Genomic DNA, 16,323 nt, shown 5'->3' with positions numbered 1-16,323 from the left:
CGAAACAGTGAACTCTTGCATTGTGATATTCGCCGTAACCCATAATCTGAAAGATTCTGAATCCGACGTGAGATCGTTCGCTCCAGCTCGCAGCACTCCGTCAGACTCATCAGAAACTGTTCAGGGAACGAGGACCTATACAGTATCCTCGGTCAGTGAAGACGCCAGTGTCCAGCGTATCAGCCGCGAGGGATTATCGAAGTTTCGCGTGAGGGAGAGGCAGATTCCCGCGCTCGTCCCCAAGTCACCACAGCCGGCGGGAGTTCGAGGAGAGGGTGAAGGGCGTTGTGGAGGGGGGAGTGATGCCGGTGAGGGTGGCACAGCGCCCCCCAAGTGGAATACCACTCCACGCCGGCGTGCCGGTAGCGCCCAGCAGCGTAACCGCCCCCGGTCCGTCGGGCCGGTGCCTCGGGGGCCCGGCAGCGCCCCCCGCCGGTTCGCCACCGCTGCCGCCGTCCTTGCAATCTCTCGGCGGCGGCGTGAGCAGCGCCAATAGCACCTCCGGCGCCAGCAGCAACGGGAACAGCAACGGAAACGCCGGGACGAACGGCCTGCACGGTAGTAACATAGTAGGGCAGAACAACAGCAGCAACACAGGCCAGGGCATCGGCGGCGCTGGCGGTCTAGGCGTCAACACGACGAGCGGCGTCACGAATCCTTTGCAGGCGATGGCGTCGGCGGCGGCCTCGCTCACGCAGCTCAACAATATGGCGAACGGCCCGCTGCCGCCGCTCGCGGCCACAGGACCAACTGGACCGCCTAGTCTACCGCCACCCCAGCCGGCCACCACGCCGACTCATGGGGGTCCACCGACGCCTCACGCCGGTGTCACCGGTGGACCCCATCTCAATGGAGCCTCTCCGAGCCCCCATCCTATGCCCCACGGGATGATGAGCGGCTCCCCCCACGCACCCCACCCCCACATGGGCGGCGGAGGACCCTCGCCGCATCCCCATCACCCTGGCCCCCACATGGTCGGCTCGCCACACCATCCTGGACCCCATCCCATGGGCCCTGCCGCCGGCATGATGGGCCCCGCTGGTATGCAGCCCCAAGGGGCGCCTGGGATGTGCGGTCCAGGACCAACTGGCCCGATGGGCCCCCATACTCATCCTCAGGGACCTGGAGTACCTGGACAACCGCATATGCACAACGATCCCTTCTACTGCTCGCCGTTTGGCTCCCACTATTTCAGGTAAATGGAGTTTCATTCACTATAGTAGAGTACTGGCTGGTGAATCGCGTATCATCGCAAAGTTCTAGACAGGCGCGGTAAATGAACTGTGGAAGTGTGGGGGTCTTAGGGGTGGATTGATTGTACAATGATTTGAAGGGGTTCTGGGAGATGTATTCGTGCGATATCAGCTCCTTGCTAACCCTCGCATAGCTAACGTCGTGTCATTTTTGACTTTGTGGTGGCATGACGGTATGGCAGTTCCAAACAGTCGGTTTTTCTGAGGGTTAAAGGGGCTGTCATTGAATTATTTAAAGTATGCAAGTGCTGCTTTTGCGTGCCCTTGATGTCTTTGGGTAGCCGAGTTGTCGGTAGAGGAGTTGATTTTAGGAACGTGTTCATTGTTATGAGTTCATTGCTGGTCAGCAAGTGAATACTAATTTCATGCACCTCGAAAACGTGGTTCTGCCTTGAAGTGTCGGCAATTTGTTTACAGCGCGTGATAAGGACTCATAAGGTTTTAAGAATTGAGTCCCAAGTTTTATGTCGTATAAATCATTTTAATATACCTTATACGTCCACAATTACCGCGTTTCACGCGAGTTATTCAGCGTCCGATCTTTCTCGATTAATGAAAAGTGACCCATCGTAATAAACCTAACGTTATGTAAAATCCGTAGAAATTTGCATGTTTGGTCGCACACGGAACAAAGAGCGGTATCTCGTTTGACATCGTCCAGAGCTTATCTTCTGCTCATGCGCTGATTTGAACTTTGATTGCCTGTTTATGCAAATCTCCTGAGAATACAGCGCTCGCGCGCTTGTTCTTTTATTTTCGCGGCTCGCGCAGTTCCCTCTTCTTTCTCTATTACGAGTGCTGTGTTGTAACACACCGATTCGTTCTTGACAGATTTTTCCCCTGGCACTTTTGTTGTCGCGCAACACTCGGCGAAAGAGGAACTCCTGATGATGAATTCGTACAGGGCTTGACCTCGACAGCCCTCTTAAGTTCAAAAGCATCGCCGAACAGTTCCCGGAAGGGAATCAATCTTGCCGCGATTAGGGGACCGTCGACACGATATAAATAAATAATCTGCCGTTATACGTTTGTTGTAACAATTTCTCGTCACGCGAAACGACACGATGAAGTTTCCGCGGAGCGCCGGCGCTTTCTTTCGAGGAAGGGTCACGCGAACTTTCTGAAAAAGGAGTATCGCATGGCTGGAAGAAGTTCCGTGTGAAACGCAAGGTTCCTGCTGCGGTGGTCCGCAGGTCTGAAAAGCGCAAGACGCGTTTAGCGAATCTCCTCTGATTTAGAGCTTTGTGAAACATTTAGGGACGCGGTTTTCTTTTTAAGTTGTAATAAGACTAAAGGAATAGTTTGTTAGGCTACGTGACTATGTGCAAAATAGGGAACATAGACATGTTTGAGTGGACATTTTATTTGCGTTATCGAAATATGCATCTTTTGCATTGATGATATTCTCTTAATGGGGTTTTGATTGATGTATCGTATCGTTAGAGGAACTTTCACTTGGATTCAATCAATTTTTGAGAGGCTGCGATTATAGATTTCTTCAGCATGGAAGGTTTTAGTCTTTAACGCTTTAAGCTTTGGAGTTACATATTGTGCTTTAAAGTACTACTTGCAGTAGAGATGCTAGCAGAAGTGGAATGTGCTTAAAATCCTTGGAGTGGTTAACAATCCTATTGCTTTTTATCATTTTATATTAATAAATAATATTTACCATTGACGGTTAATAATAATTACTGTGTAAAACGTAACATATTTACGTGTTATTTATGGTAAAATATTGCAAAATGCAAGTATAAATCGAATACCTACGTTCAGTATTCTTTTCATACTTAAAGCTTCTGCTTCCTGATATTTTTCATTAATATTTAATAATATTATTGGCAACTAATAATTAAGTCAAGTTAAATTGAAGAGTTTTAAAGTACCTAGAATAAAGGTAGTAATAAAAAGTCAGGATATTTCCATTGAGGAAATGTTTAAAGGATACGGTGAATGTAATAAAATTTCATATTCAATTTCTACTTATTAGTTTTGCTATGGTGGTTCATGATCTGGCTATTAAGTAATCAGCAGCATACAATTATATTGTTGGTACAGCTTCTATTGGATTTAGTATGAAATAATGAATTATATCCTCCACAGTCACTGTAGAGTGATTAGAACCTTCTTCAGCACCATCATAACAACGCGGATAAGATTGAAATATAAAATTTTATCACATCAAAGCATCGTACTCATTAGACCTAGACAAAACATTACGTTTTCTACCATTTAGAATTGTTTTTTAAGCAATAAAACTTTCCACACTCGAGAAATTCACAATCGCAGACTTTCAAGAATTTATTAACGAAGTCAAGAAATTAAACTTTTTATAACAAACAAGATATATCAATTACTATTGCATTGAAAAATTGAGTAACGTCAATAGTATTGTGTATTTCGATTGTATCAACAAAATCTTTGTTTAAATATGTGCATAGTTTCTATTTCTATTTACAAAAGTATAGTACGACAGTAGCATTCCTCTGCTACAGCAACGTCCTAGATCATTTATCTGGTTTCATTAGATCTGCAGTAGCAGCATAGGTCGTTTCAGCCACCAGCAATTAGCATGGCTAATTTGAAATTGTTTGAATCTTCATCGCGATCAGCTTCAGGCGGTTCTTTTACGGCTCGATACTTCGTTCCGTGCCAATCGTTCGGCAGTCTTTCACCAGCACGCTCTCTTGGTGTAGTAACAGTATACTCAGAGAATCCGTTATCATAGCTTGGTTAGAATCTTCTTGATCACCGTTGCGCAGCTGAACGTGTCTCGAAATGTGGCCACAAGTCAGTGTGTTTGCAGAGGACATCAGGATGTCTGTTAATCCAATCTGGACAATAACCATTCTCTGGCTACTTCATCTGGCTCATCTTCGGAAATAGGAATTCCTTGCGTTATGAAGCCAGCAACGAACGGTTTTATTGCGTTCTGCATGATCGCTTAATATTTCCCAGTTTTGAAGTTCAGTGTAACCTCGATCGATCAGCTTAATACGAAACTTAAGTTTGAAGCAATTTTCCTGATAGTTAATTTTATCAGTTTTATTAGATTATTATTAAAGTATAGTTCAAATTTCAATTGATACTTCAATGTACTGTTATGCTTATTGGAATAAAGGAAATTACAAATAATTAAGATTTGTTTAACCTTTTAATGATATAGCATTTTCAATCGTACAATGAAAGAATATAAGTAGAAAACTTGTATTTTCCAAGTGAAATAGTACACACGTATTTCACCATTAATTATGGGAAAATAATTTATAAAAATTTTCCTAAACAGAACCGTGATACGGTACATTACATCATATATACATTAACCGATAATTATAATACGAAAAATGGTAGATCATAGGATGTTCAGAGTCTTTTGCTGAGGGGATAGTCTAGATCCCGCGGTAGCATTGAATACGACTGAAAAATCGGAGTCTTCCAATCCCACGCTTCACGGACTTTTTCTAGAGCACTCATTGCCACTGTCCACAATTCCCTAAGCGTGGGTAAACTCCTTTAAGATTCTTCGCGGTTCTCAAGTTACCGAGCAGCATTTGAGTTAGCTCGAAACTTTCGTCACATATTTGGATCACTCGGAGCTCCCGCTACGCAAACTTCCCCTCCAGAACAATCATCGGAGCGGCGAAGAATGCGAGAGTGGCCCGAACGAGAAACGATCGATCGCGTTACCGACCAATTATCGTGGACAGGCGAACATGTTCGCGAGTCAGGTGCTCGGAGAGTCCCTTGGACGTGGTTCTATCCTCAGGTTCAGGTGGCCCGCAGGTGGGAGGCGCCCCTTTGCGCAGGTGTACGCGCGAAACGCGACTTCCTTCCTCGTTTCAAGAACGCCAGGCTGGACTTGAGGGCAGCCAAAGGCCAGACCCTGCGCGTAGTTGCCGCGGTGACGATTATCCGGTTCTTCTCCTTCGACCTTCCTTGTATCCGGTCTGGACGTCTCTATCGGCTCGACATCATCTCCTTGCTCGCTGGCCCTGTCTGCTAATCGCGAGGACTCATTAACATAAGCGTTCCAGGCTGCTACATTCGCGCGAATCGCTGAACCATTTCGTTCTACAACCGCGATCATTTCGGTCATTTGAGGTCTTCTCTAGGTGGAGTCCCAGTTCAATTTTCTGTTGCGATGCAATTGAAAACGGTCGGCGGCGTTGGAGAATTAGATTTGCCGAGGGGAAGTCACTGTAATGCAAATAGTTTGAATATTAGTGAGCTTTTGGTTTACAGTTTTGCTTAATGTCCAGGCATGAAGAGTAATTCGTACAAAATTAAGATTCTAATTTTAAATTAGGATTCAGAGATTTTCTGAGTTCGTAATCTTTGGTAATTTGCTCTATAATATTTGAAATATAATTAGTACTAGAAGTGTGACTTGTATTAAGTATGTATGTATAACAAGGGGTTATTTTTTTATTTTGATATAGTTTCATGCGGGGTTCATATTGATAGTTGGTTCTTAGAATTGATTGATACTCGTGGACTGCACTTCTTCCCCCTTTCAAGGGAACTCTGGTACGATGTAAATTCCATTTCTTTAAAACTTTGTAAATTTGTAGGGGATGCCAAGAGAAGTTTTGCTACTTTTTGACATTTCTGAGTGAAAACCTCCCTTCAAGGTTAATATGTGTTTTTCTGTTTCCCTATACATCTTGAAAACTGAGGTAGATACAAAAGAATTATTCAAATGAAAATTTAGTGATTCCTTGTGCTTTATAAAACTATGCATTGAAATGATCAAAAATTTGTTATTCAAATAAAGAAAAATCGAATATCTTAATTTTAACAAATTTTGGTCTTCTTATCATTTCAGAAAATCTGTACAATTTCATTGTAACTACAATCCGTTAAATAATACTGTAGTTTAGTACCAAACACTGCAAAGTTTTAATAAAAGTCAGAATTTTCTGAGTACTGAAGTTCCCTTGTTAGACATTCTTGTTGAGAACACTTTTCCTGTTCCTTCAGGTCAGACAGATTCTAACAACTGTTCATTTTTGTAGGTGAATCTTAATAAAATAGTTTTTAAAATTAACTTATAGTTCCTTCATCAGAAGTTCATTGCAGCACTAAGTATAGTTTGGAAAAATGATTTCTGCTTATCACAGAATTTCCGCAAAATAGGTGTTAGCGAATTTAGCTGATTTTTTAATACCTAAAATTGGCTACCCTTTTAGCCAATTTCAAAAAACAAGTTGTATGAAGTAAAAAGAGGATAAATAACCGAAGGAAAGCGGCAACATTGAACGGAGAGCTTCGAGCGCGATCGGAAGTTGAACGCTGTTGGTTGGCTTATCTTATCGCGGCCTCTCGGTAGGATAAGAAGGACCTTGATCGCCTCGCGACAAACTGAATCGGCACCTTGGTTCACTACGAGGGCCTCTTTTCGCCATAAATTTCTGCAAACTTGATCAGACTTCACCAAAGAACAATTCATCGCTACCTCTTTTCAACATCGAGATTGTCCACCATAATTTCTCAGCGAAGATAAAGAAAAAAGCTCGTTCAACTATAAACTTCTATAACGGTGCCTCGAGCTTCCCAAGAACAAAGTCAAATAATCCAACTACTCGTAGCTCAGAGAAGTCGAAAATCACCGCCCCGCTATCTCTCTTTTGATGAAAAAGATAAGATTAAAAATTGACCGAGTTAAGATAACCCGCAAGTATTCCGTGGAAAGTTGGCTTCTGCATGCAAATGTTAAGAGTTCAAACGTTTTCGAACCTTCTCACGGCCTCTGTCGTTGATCCCTATCGAGAGGTTCTGGAACAGCCTGTAGATGATCAGACAAGCGAGTATCGAGGATTGGCGGCGGTTCGCGGGCAGCGTCGCGGTTCAAGTAAATCGGTGGATGACGAAGGGGAAGAGCGTGGAAAGAGGAAAGGTTCGTTTCGCCGTCGAGGCACGCGAGGAGATACCGGGCCGAGCGCATAAAGCCGTGTGCAGGCAGCGTATCAAACCGTATCGTTGGTCGGTTCCAGTTTCACGTGAAACCGTTCGCGCAACTGGGCAGGTTCAAGGCGAGCCTGAAAAGTGGAATGCACGTGCGTGCATATGGAGTAGCCTGCGATGTCTGAGCAGCTATGAATCTTGACACTGTGCATTCATCTAATCGAGCACAGTTCTGGGATCATTTTGCGCAGAATTGGCTCTCGTAAACGGGGAGCCAACTGGTTAGGTCTTGCGTGGACCCTGTGGATAGTCTGATAGAAATTAAGTGGCCCTGATGCAAACAGGAAAAGACCTCTTATCTCGAACCTCCAGAAATCTTCGGTGGAAGTAGAAATCCGTGTATCTATTATTTGGCGACTCGATCAGAGATAGCGCAGCGTTAATAATACTTCGCGTTTTCGCTGCCACTCCTTTGAGGCGAAGTTGTATCGTAAGCGGCTTGTCGGGTCTTATTGAACTCCTATTGTTCAGGAGCGGTGGTTTATGAATTAAAGAAGGTGTGCTCGGGAAGAGGGTGAATTTTTTACTAGATTTGAGAGCTCTTTGAAGCCTCCCTTAGCGGGAACTTTTTACTGAGAATAATTTTTCACGTAATACTTCCGTAGGTATCGTCGCGGACAGTTTCACTTAAGTTATTAGATCATAGCGCTGGTTATCAAATTGGAACCACAGCGTCGGGGATTTAATATAATTACAGTTCTGATCCCCGCAGCGGCCTATCGATTCAACTATCAATGCATCATGCTTTTCTACGCACTCGATTAACCCTGGCACACTCAATCATTCACGCGGTAGCGTCTTCCGTCCCTTCCAATTACTTTCAAAGCGGTGGAGCCGCCCCGGCAAGGAGATAAACCTAATCCCGGTTCAGGTATACGTGTCCGAGCGCTCAGCCGCCACTGACGACTATCAAAGGGAATGGAAGCGTAGTACAGGGGCAGCAGGGGCGAGAAGCAGGGGGTGTAAGGAGTTGAGAATGCGACAATGAGGACAAGAACAAGAACGACCTCCCTGAGTCACGGTTTGCCATAGCATCGATGCAGGTGTCCAGCTGGACAGGTGTAATTTGGCCAACATTTGTTTCGAGTGTTATTCTCAACCCAGTCTCCTTGACTCACTCGAGGGTCTCGTTTGAGAAACTCAAACATTGGACATATTTTTTGAAATATCTGTCCGCTTCGAAATCTTGAGTCCGCTAAAATCTGACTGTTAGTGCGATGCTGAGCTAAGAAACTCGACGACAGGCTGCAATCGATTATCAGTGGCAGAAATCTAAGCGATAACGGTTTGATAGCCCGATAAATGACTAGCGTTATCGCGTCTGCCCGTGAACCAAACGGAGATTCAAAGATAATTGGCCTGATTCCCTCTGCTCTACCCGTTTGTTGGTTCGTCCAAGCGGTAGTCCGCTGGATTACCGATCGGCTGGCGTCGTTCTTAATTGAAAGGCGGATTCCCCGCGCGGTAGCCACTCGAAAAGTTGCAGACAGACACTGCGGCGTGTTCAAGGTGTTAACGACTGGTTTCTACGATAAGGATCTTCCGTGAAACCTATAAACCGACTTGGTGTTTGATACTCGAGGGAACCGAACTCTGGGGAATTTCAATTAGTCATATTGATGCTGCAATTGCTATACTAAGGGACATGATATTTACTCTGGAAACGTTAGGAAATGTTTTATTCTTGGGGTACTGAAATTGTTCAGAGGTAATGAATCGCAGGGAATGGACAATCCTTAAGTAAGTTGTACATAGGACATAGGATATCGCTCGTTCTGCGACTGTACCAGGTGAAGTACTGTACAGAGTTCTTTTCTATGTGTACATACTTAGGAATTAAGAATGCATTAGTAATTCATGGACACAGCGACATAGACAGGGTCATATGGAATCAGCGAAGTTGCCTTATTACCCTGTGTCGTTTCGTTAGATTTTTTATGTCTGCACTGTACCTCTAGGTACCTTAATGCTAGGTGTTCACTAGCAACTTTGGTTAATCGGCTATTTAGTACTATTTAGTTGGTCTGGAATGGGTTACGTTTCTTATGAGCGATCACAGACAGGCATTTTTTCAGTTGTTCATTGGCAACTATCGCATAAGAAATCATGTTTACCTCCCAAGTAACTAATAAGTTATGTAGCCAATGATCCTAGTGCGCGTCTGGTCCAAATCCAAAGTTTCGTTTCCAAAATGCTTAGTATCTCAAAAGCGTCAGATTTATGCTTTGTCACTCAGAAATATTGGATTCCAGATTAGGATTCGGTAAATTTCCCATTCCCTGGGTGGTTGCCCATAGTGTAACCGGAGAAATCAGAAGTTTATGATCATTTTATCGCTGACTACATAGCTTGGTCTTAGATTCAGACATTTTATTTTTACCGCGGCTGGTTGTGTTTCAGCTAAAGCGACTGGAATCCGTTCCAGAGGATCGAAAAGATTATTCCTGACGAATCGGTATCTAGACGCGCGGACTTTACCTGGTGTCGTTGCACGGGAATAATGGTCGATCGACGAATCGAACGCCTTCAGCTATAAATAATGAAATTAGCGCTGCCTGTCCAAATGCAGCACGTGACCTCGCGAATCTCGCCAAGTGTCTGTATATTCCGTAGAGAGCCGTGGGTTCAACCGACCTACCTGCCGAGCTGCACACTCTCTCACGGCTTCAGTGGCTCTCAGCCGACATTATCTAACAACTGTTCAGCGTTCCTCAATGGAATTTTATGAAAGAAATCGTGGATACTGTCGGAGGATCGTGGATTCTTGCGTTTGATCTCTCTTAAACTATTCATGAAGATTGAGAATTATCGTACCAGCGCACAAGATCTCACGATGGAGAGGTTTCCCTATTCATTCTTTAACTTTCTTAGTTAGGATTCCATAAGCTCTAAAGTTGAAGCTGATCGTGAATGGAATAAGGAAATCTCTGTAGAGTTTGAATCGCAACAGTAAGATTCAGGTGCGTACATACCACTTTAACTGTATTTGGTCATGGGTTCTCTGTTAACCTGTCAGAAGTTACTGAGAGTGCTTCTGATGGTGCATTTAGACTCGGATGATCGAAGGAATCCAGTTTCTCGAAATATTTCTTGTTCTAAAATACGTGGTCGCTCTGTTTCTAATGACGATTCATCACAATTCCTAAAAGTAGCCAAGAAATCAAACTCTTATGGTATCCTCAGGATTCAGCCGTGGGCTTACTCTATGGTCCATAGGCGCTACACCTAGCCGAAGTGACACCTATCTATCCCCAGTTTCACATCGTGATTCTTACATCATCGTAGTTGCATAATGCCTCGTGTCTCCGGCGCGTGCTGCGCCATACGCGCGTCGAATCATCGTCCAATCTAGACCCGATCGAAAAAGACACATCTCAGGTCTTTTATACACGGACAATCACCATCTCAGTTCGCCGCGCGATGGGTGACGATGAAGGATCGCCAGTTTCGATGCTCGCTGTGCTTATGCCTCTGTCGAGCCCAGAAAGCCGCGCCTCCTGAGAACGGCGCTCCTACGTGTCCTCGGTTCATTAATTCACGGATGAAGAATCGAAACCGGGGATGAGAACCGCGAGTGATTTGCCAGTGAAGCAGTTCGTTGGCGTTGGAGTTGGCTCGGCTGGTCTCTTCTCTCCCATCTCTCTCTTTCTCTCTCTTTCTCTCCTTCCCGTTCGCCCTCTCCTTCTCCCTCCTGCTCTTCATCGTCTTCTTTGCCTCGCGCTTTGCTCTCTCCGTGTTCTCAAGGCCGCCTCCTCGAATCGTCCCTCCCCCTCCTACCTCCCTTTCCCTGTCCTCCCTCGTGTTCCCCTTCCACTTTCTCTCCTCTTCCTCCTCCACCGCCTCCAACTTTGCCGTATCCCTGCCGGGTTCTCCACCTTCCACCCGAGCGTCTCACCTCAGCCTGACTCCTTCCTCTCGTTGGAGCTCCCCGCGCCAACCTCCTCGCCCACCCTTTCTCCGTCCCTCTAGGCCGCTGGCGCGCGCGTCCTCGTCCCTGGCTCCGCGAGGGAACTTGGCGCGCGCGGATACGCGTCGAACTTTCAAGCGTGGAAGTCGATCGAAGTTCAGCGAAGCAGCGCCAGCCAGGCGTCCTGCTGGAATCGCGGCACCTCGCGAGACGCGGGAAATGTCGCTCGACCAGTTCGCCTAGCGCCTAGCTCGCTCGCTGTTCGCTCCCCTCGCGAAATTTTCTAACGCGGATGATCTCCTTTTTTTGCCAGAGGAATTCGGGCTGTTGATCTATGACGGTGACCGAATCATCTGGATGAGGATGGGGAAGGTTATGGTCGGTACCTGCTCTTGGAGCTGTTTTTGGAAATAGAGTGTGGGTTCTGAGTACCTTTCGACTGTAGGACTTTGAGTTTTTGGTTACTTTGATACATATGTAGTTTTGTGTCGCTGATTTTTTTGTTGGTTTGATATTCAGATTTTAGGTATTTTTGTCAGGCGGTTTAATAAGTTACTCTGCAGTTCTGTACTGCTTTAAGATTTTCCCGCGTTCTGGAGTACGTGCACGATAACTTCTCTTGGGATACGTAGAGAGAAGAGAGGAAAGGTGGGAAGGAGAAAGAGCACCTCCACTTTATTCCCCGACGCTTTTTTTTTCGAAAGACGAATCCCGCTCACCTTGAAAGGTACGTCGCGTGGCTCGTCGTCGAGCAGTTCTCGAATGAGCCCTTCGGAGCCACAGGAAAGTTCGAAAAGCTATCTTCACGTTCTTCGAATTTTTCATGGCGAAGATTGTCTTATTGGAACTGTACGGTGTAGAAATTTTGGCGAAAATTTTAATTATACTACCACCTACATTCGGTTCGAATCAGTAGCATAGGATTTCATTTCATCTTTACTAACGTGAGTTCATATTTTAATAAATCTGTAGATTGAAAAGATTTTTCTTTTGTTGCTGCTTTAGAAATTGTTCTCTACTTGACGGTAAAATACTTTTTAATTTATAATATATTTTATTGGTATGTAACAATTCATGTAATGTTAAAGTAATAACAATCTGGTAGCGATATTTTTTAATCGGAATTTTCTATATTCCATATTCATATGAGTCTCTAAAAAGTGTGTTAAAGGTTTAAAAAATCGGTTTCAAATATTCTTATAGATACTGTGATAACCTGTCAAAATGCACCTATGTATACATTTCGGACAGAGATACATGAGTGTTCCGTAACACGTGAATTTTTATTTCGATTTACGTAAGTTCGACATTCGATTGTTGCGTCACCGGAAGGTCAATACCGAGTACGTTGAATTTTTTGCAAATACATTCGTCTGAAGAGAGAAATACGCAAGCTATTGCTGTAAGGTAGTACATAATCCTAGAACGTGACGCTTCTTCAATAGATATTACAATCCTTTATTTCCTTGTTGAATTCGATAAAAAATAGTATCTATATGCACAGCGCATGAAACTGTTTTCATCTTATGACATCCAAGAGAGGAATTAAAATTTATAGGCATCACCAGTTCTAAGTAGTATCAATTTTAACTATATTCTGCTCGTGCTAATATCCGAATATAAGTGTTACTTCAAAGTACCTTCAGCTTCTAAAGTACCTCCGTAAAGAATTAAAATATCGAGAGCATTTGTTCCACGATATGATGGAACTGTACAGTCAGGAGATATACAATTGCCTACAATCTACAAATTCCGCTGTTTCTCCACTTCCCATGTGACTCATAAGAAGGAAGTAAAAGAAAGAGAAGGAAACGGAGCACCTTGCTGATGTTGTTCCACGTGCTCAGCCCCCGAAAATGATCTCTCGTGATCTCCACGTCGCGAGGGCACGTCGTTCGCGGCTTAATCCGGATTTATTCGGCCTCCTTTATCCGCGGAAAGATCGCGAGCAACGTAGACACGCTACCGGTAACACAGTCACGTGGTATAAGATGAACAGTGGGGGATGTCCCCCCCACCAACATTTTCGCGCTTCCGCGAGGCGTTTTGCGTTTGACTGTACGTGGTCTCGCGCGTGGAGCGCTTCTGCACCATTTTAGGAACCAGTTTCGAGTGGTCCACGTGGGTCAGACCGCTTCATTGGCTCTTGCTGTGATCATCTACCTGAGACTAATCCTGCTAACGTGCTCGAGGTCACGGCAGAGCAACTTAGGCACTCCCACGTCTTCATTCTGCGATGATCTTGCTTTCGTGATAATGGGACTCTGGTCAACAAATCTGATTGATCTTAATCAGTCCGTTGTCTTATTGGGGCTCTAGGTTGAGGGTTTAACTGGGGTCAGATTTGACTGTGGTTAAGTAGTGCTTACTGCGGATAAGTTAAGTGTCGTTCCTATTATTTTTCTAGATGTTAGTTCCTCTCTTTTTTCAATCAGAGGGTCAGTGTCAAGTTCTCCTTTAGAAGTCGTTGACACGGAAGGTATGCAGTAGCTGATCTGCGTTTTCCGTTCGGTTACTTCAAACGGGAGGGGTCTAGAGAGAGCCCATTTCCATGGTCTCCATATGTTGAGTAACGGGTCGAGATTTCTTTGGATTCTCGTAAAATCAGGAACTGCGGAGTTTGGGATAGAAAACATAGAAGGGACTCATAGGGCAGTCCTGCGTAGGTGGGAGGATCGTCTTTGTGTCGTACTTGGCCAGTTATGGATTCCCACGGGACGTTGCGCACACATCGTCTCACGGTCGGCTGGGGCTAGCGATGGCTGTGAGACGCGTTGCATTATATGAAACAAAAACTGTGAATGTTTTTCAATATTTTGTAGTATTAAAGAAGCTCCCAGAAATCTGTGAAATCGTCATGATGCAAATAATCTAGTGACTGATCTACTTTAATAAATAGAGATTTGTACCTTTTTATTAATTTCTAAAATCTAAAAAGAGCCTTCAAAAGTTAAAGATTTCAGAACTGTGAAATCTTAAAATTAGAAATGTGAGAAGTTTGAAAAGCTGAAATCAGTTGTGTTAGAAAAATAGTATTGGAGCCTCCGAATGACCTCTTTAGTATGCAAAGAGTTAAGTCAACCACCTCATTGATATTATCACCTCTAAACGTTTAGTTGATCAATACAAACTGCGCCTTCGACGTCTATAGTTGTCAGCGAGTATGCCTAAGAGATGGAACTCCCTGATTTCCGCATAGCACATGCGCAGAGTATTAAAACTGCCTCATTCAGAAAGGATCAAGTCATTCAAAAATCCCAATTCAGCAGTCGCTCGAAACACCTCAAACTAGCACACCGCTAACGTCGTTCGTAGGTCTCACATTAGAAAGCCCACGAACGCGCTAACACAGCCGAAGGCAGAGTCTGTCCCGCAGGTTCCCACGTGTTTCCGACCGCAAGCCGCAGTTATAACGGCGCAGTCGCGACTCGACGACGAAGGACGAGACGGTAGCAACGCTGGTTCCATCGGCCAGCGCGAACGAGTTCGTCGTCCTGTGGTAGTAGCAATAGCATCAGCGAGCAGCAATAAGCCTTCCTCGCTCCTCGAGTGCCACGTGGGACACCGTACTACGACCTCAGAGATCTGGGAGCTGGAACAGCGATAAGCATCGCTTTTTCCTTCGTTCACCTCTTGTGTTCTTCCATACGTCTCTCGCTTTCGTCCCATTCCTGTTCAAGTACTTCTTCAATACAGTATCGCGATTTGGGACAGCAGGCGAGTCCACTTCATGATCTGGATACGTTTTTGAATCCAATTGAGTCAAACACCTGCACCACCTAGACCCTACGCATGATATGTGTTAGTGAATAAGAAAGGGAGTGAGGAAAAATAGGAGAATGAGGATTCTCATACTTGGTTACCGCTGCTTTACAATATAAGAGAGAAAATGAAGAGTAAATGAAAGGTGTCCAGAAACAAGCAAGAATAATAGGTCACATGAACCTAGTCTTAAAAGACTATCTGCAGCGGCGATACTTCGTCTGTTCTCTTGCTCCTTCTCGTTTAGTTCTCAGGTTCAAAGCAGACTTAAAATTGTCTCCCGTGAACCATCACGAATCTCCAAAAATGGTGTAGATAGCGATGGATCTATATAATCTGTTGGAAAACGATATTATATCGAGGAAATACTATATCCCTTTCGTTTCTCATGTCGACTTATTGGTTTTCACGCTCCACCTTTTTTTTCTTACCTCAGCCTTTTTTCTGACCTTCTCGCAGCCGTTTTTGTCCACCCACGATCTGTTTTTGCCTATCATTCGACTAAGGCGTTCCTCACTGTCCCACCTTGTCGTTCTCCCGCGTTTTTTGCTGCATCTCGCTCTCGTTTGCTCTGTTCGCCTCCATTTTTGTTCTCCTTTCGCTGTTCTTCTTGCGCCCAAGCTGTTCTAGCGCCTTGGAATGAATCAGCCGGCTCGGATGGGCGAGTTCGCGTGTACTGCGTGCCGGGCAAGGCCGCGTTTTTACGCCGCTCGTTCGAGAAAGAGAAGGAACGCTGGCTCGTGCTAGGATGCTTTCATGGGGCTCGACGTTGTGGACCGAGCTGCGTCGCTGGGAACGATGAGAGGCGCTGGGACGCTCGTAGGGAGCGTTCAAACATGGACTCCCTGCAGCTTACTCGGTGGCGTAGTTTTCAAAAGCTTGCGCTGAATGGGAACGTCTCGGCAGCAGAGACGCGTTCTTCGCTCCTTACCTGGGGAATTGCTGTTCTTTTTTTATCTCTTAACTACTTCTATTTGATTCTTTGACACTAATACGGATATAAAGTGTGACAAATTTCGATTCAAGTGAATTCTTCTTAAGTATTTGTAGAATTATTATAACAGTACATTGTTGCATAACTTTAGCCTACGACATTCCTTAAACTTCTTATTAGGACATCTTTCACTGATATATAAGATGGAGAATAATTCAGAGAGGGCAACAATAAGAACTATGTCGTTTGAAATCTATCAAACTTTTATGAAATGAATTAATTTTTACTGATTAGTGGGGTACAAAATTGCACATGTCGAGTGTCCATAATTCTCCTTCTAAAGTTTTATCCTTATAAGGTCCCTTAAGAAACATTACTGACTTCTAACAAATCTTGTCTATATAATTTGTATGCTTCTTGTAGCCTACCAACATGACATGAAATGTTCTACACGAACAGCAAGAAATTGTAGAGTACACTTTGCCTACCTAATCAAAGTCTAAGAG

The 16,323-nt window shown here is 44.5% G+C and overlaps 1 protein-coding gene across 3 annotated transcripts in view; it reads left to right on the top strand.

The window, feature by feature from the left end:
- Positions 1-201: 201 nt before the first annotated feature.
- The window catches only part of Chi (LIM domain-binding protein 2 Chi), a 102,747-nt gene continuing 86,625 nt past the window's right edge, over positions 202-16,323 (top strand). For all 3 annotated transcript variants that reach the window (XM_076393026.1, XM_076393024.1, XM_076393027.1), the window contains exon 1: positions 202-1,195. In XM_076393026.1, coding sequence (XP_076249141.1) covers positions 303-1,195 — 893 coding nt within the window. In that variant the 5' untranslated portion in view covers positions 202-302. The remainder of the gene's footprint in view (positions 1,196-16,323) is intronic.

This window comes from Calliopsis andreniformis, chromosome 3, assembly GCF_051401765.1.
Source record: "Calliopsis andreniformis isolate RMS-2024a chromosome 3, iyCalAndr_principal, whole genome shotgun sequence".
In the NCBI taxonomy this organism is placed as follows: domain Eukaryota; kingdom Metazoa; phylum Arthropoda; class Insecta; order Hymenoptera; family Andrenidae; genus Calliopsis; species Calliopsis andreniformis.
The sequence above is the reverse complement of the archived record's forward strand: the minus strand, read 5'-3'. Positions and strand labels throughout refer to the sequence as shown.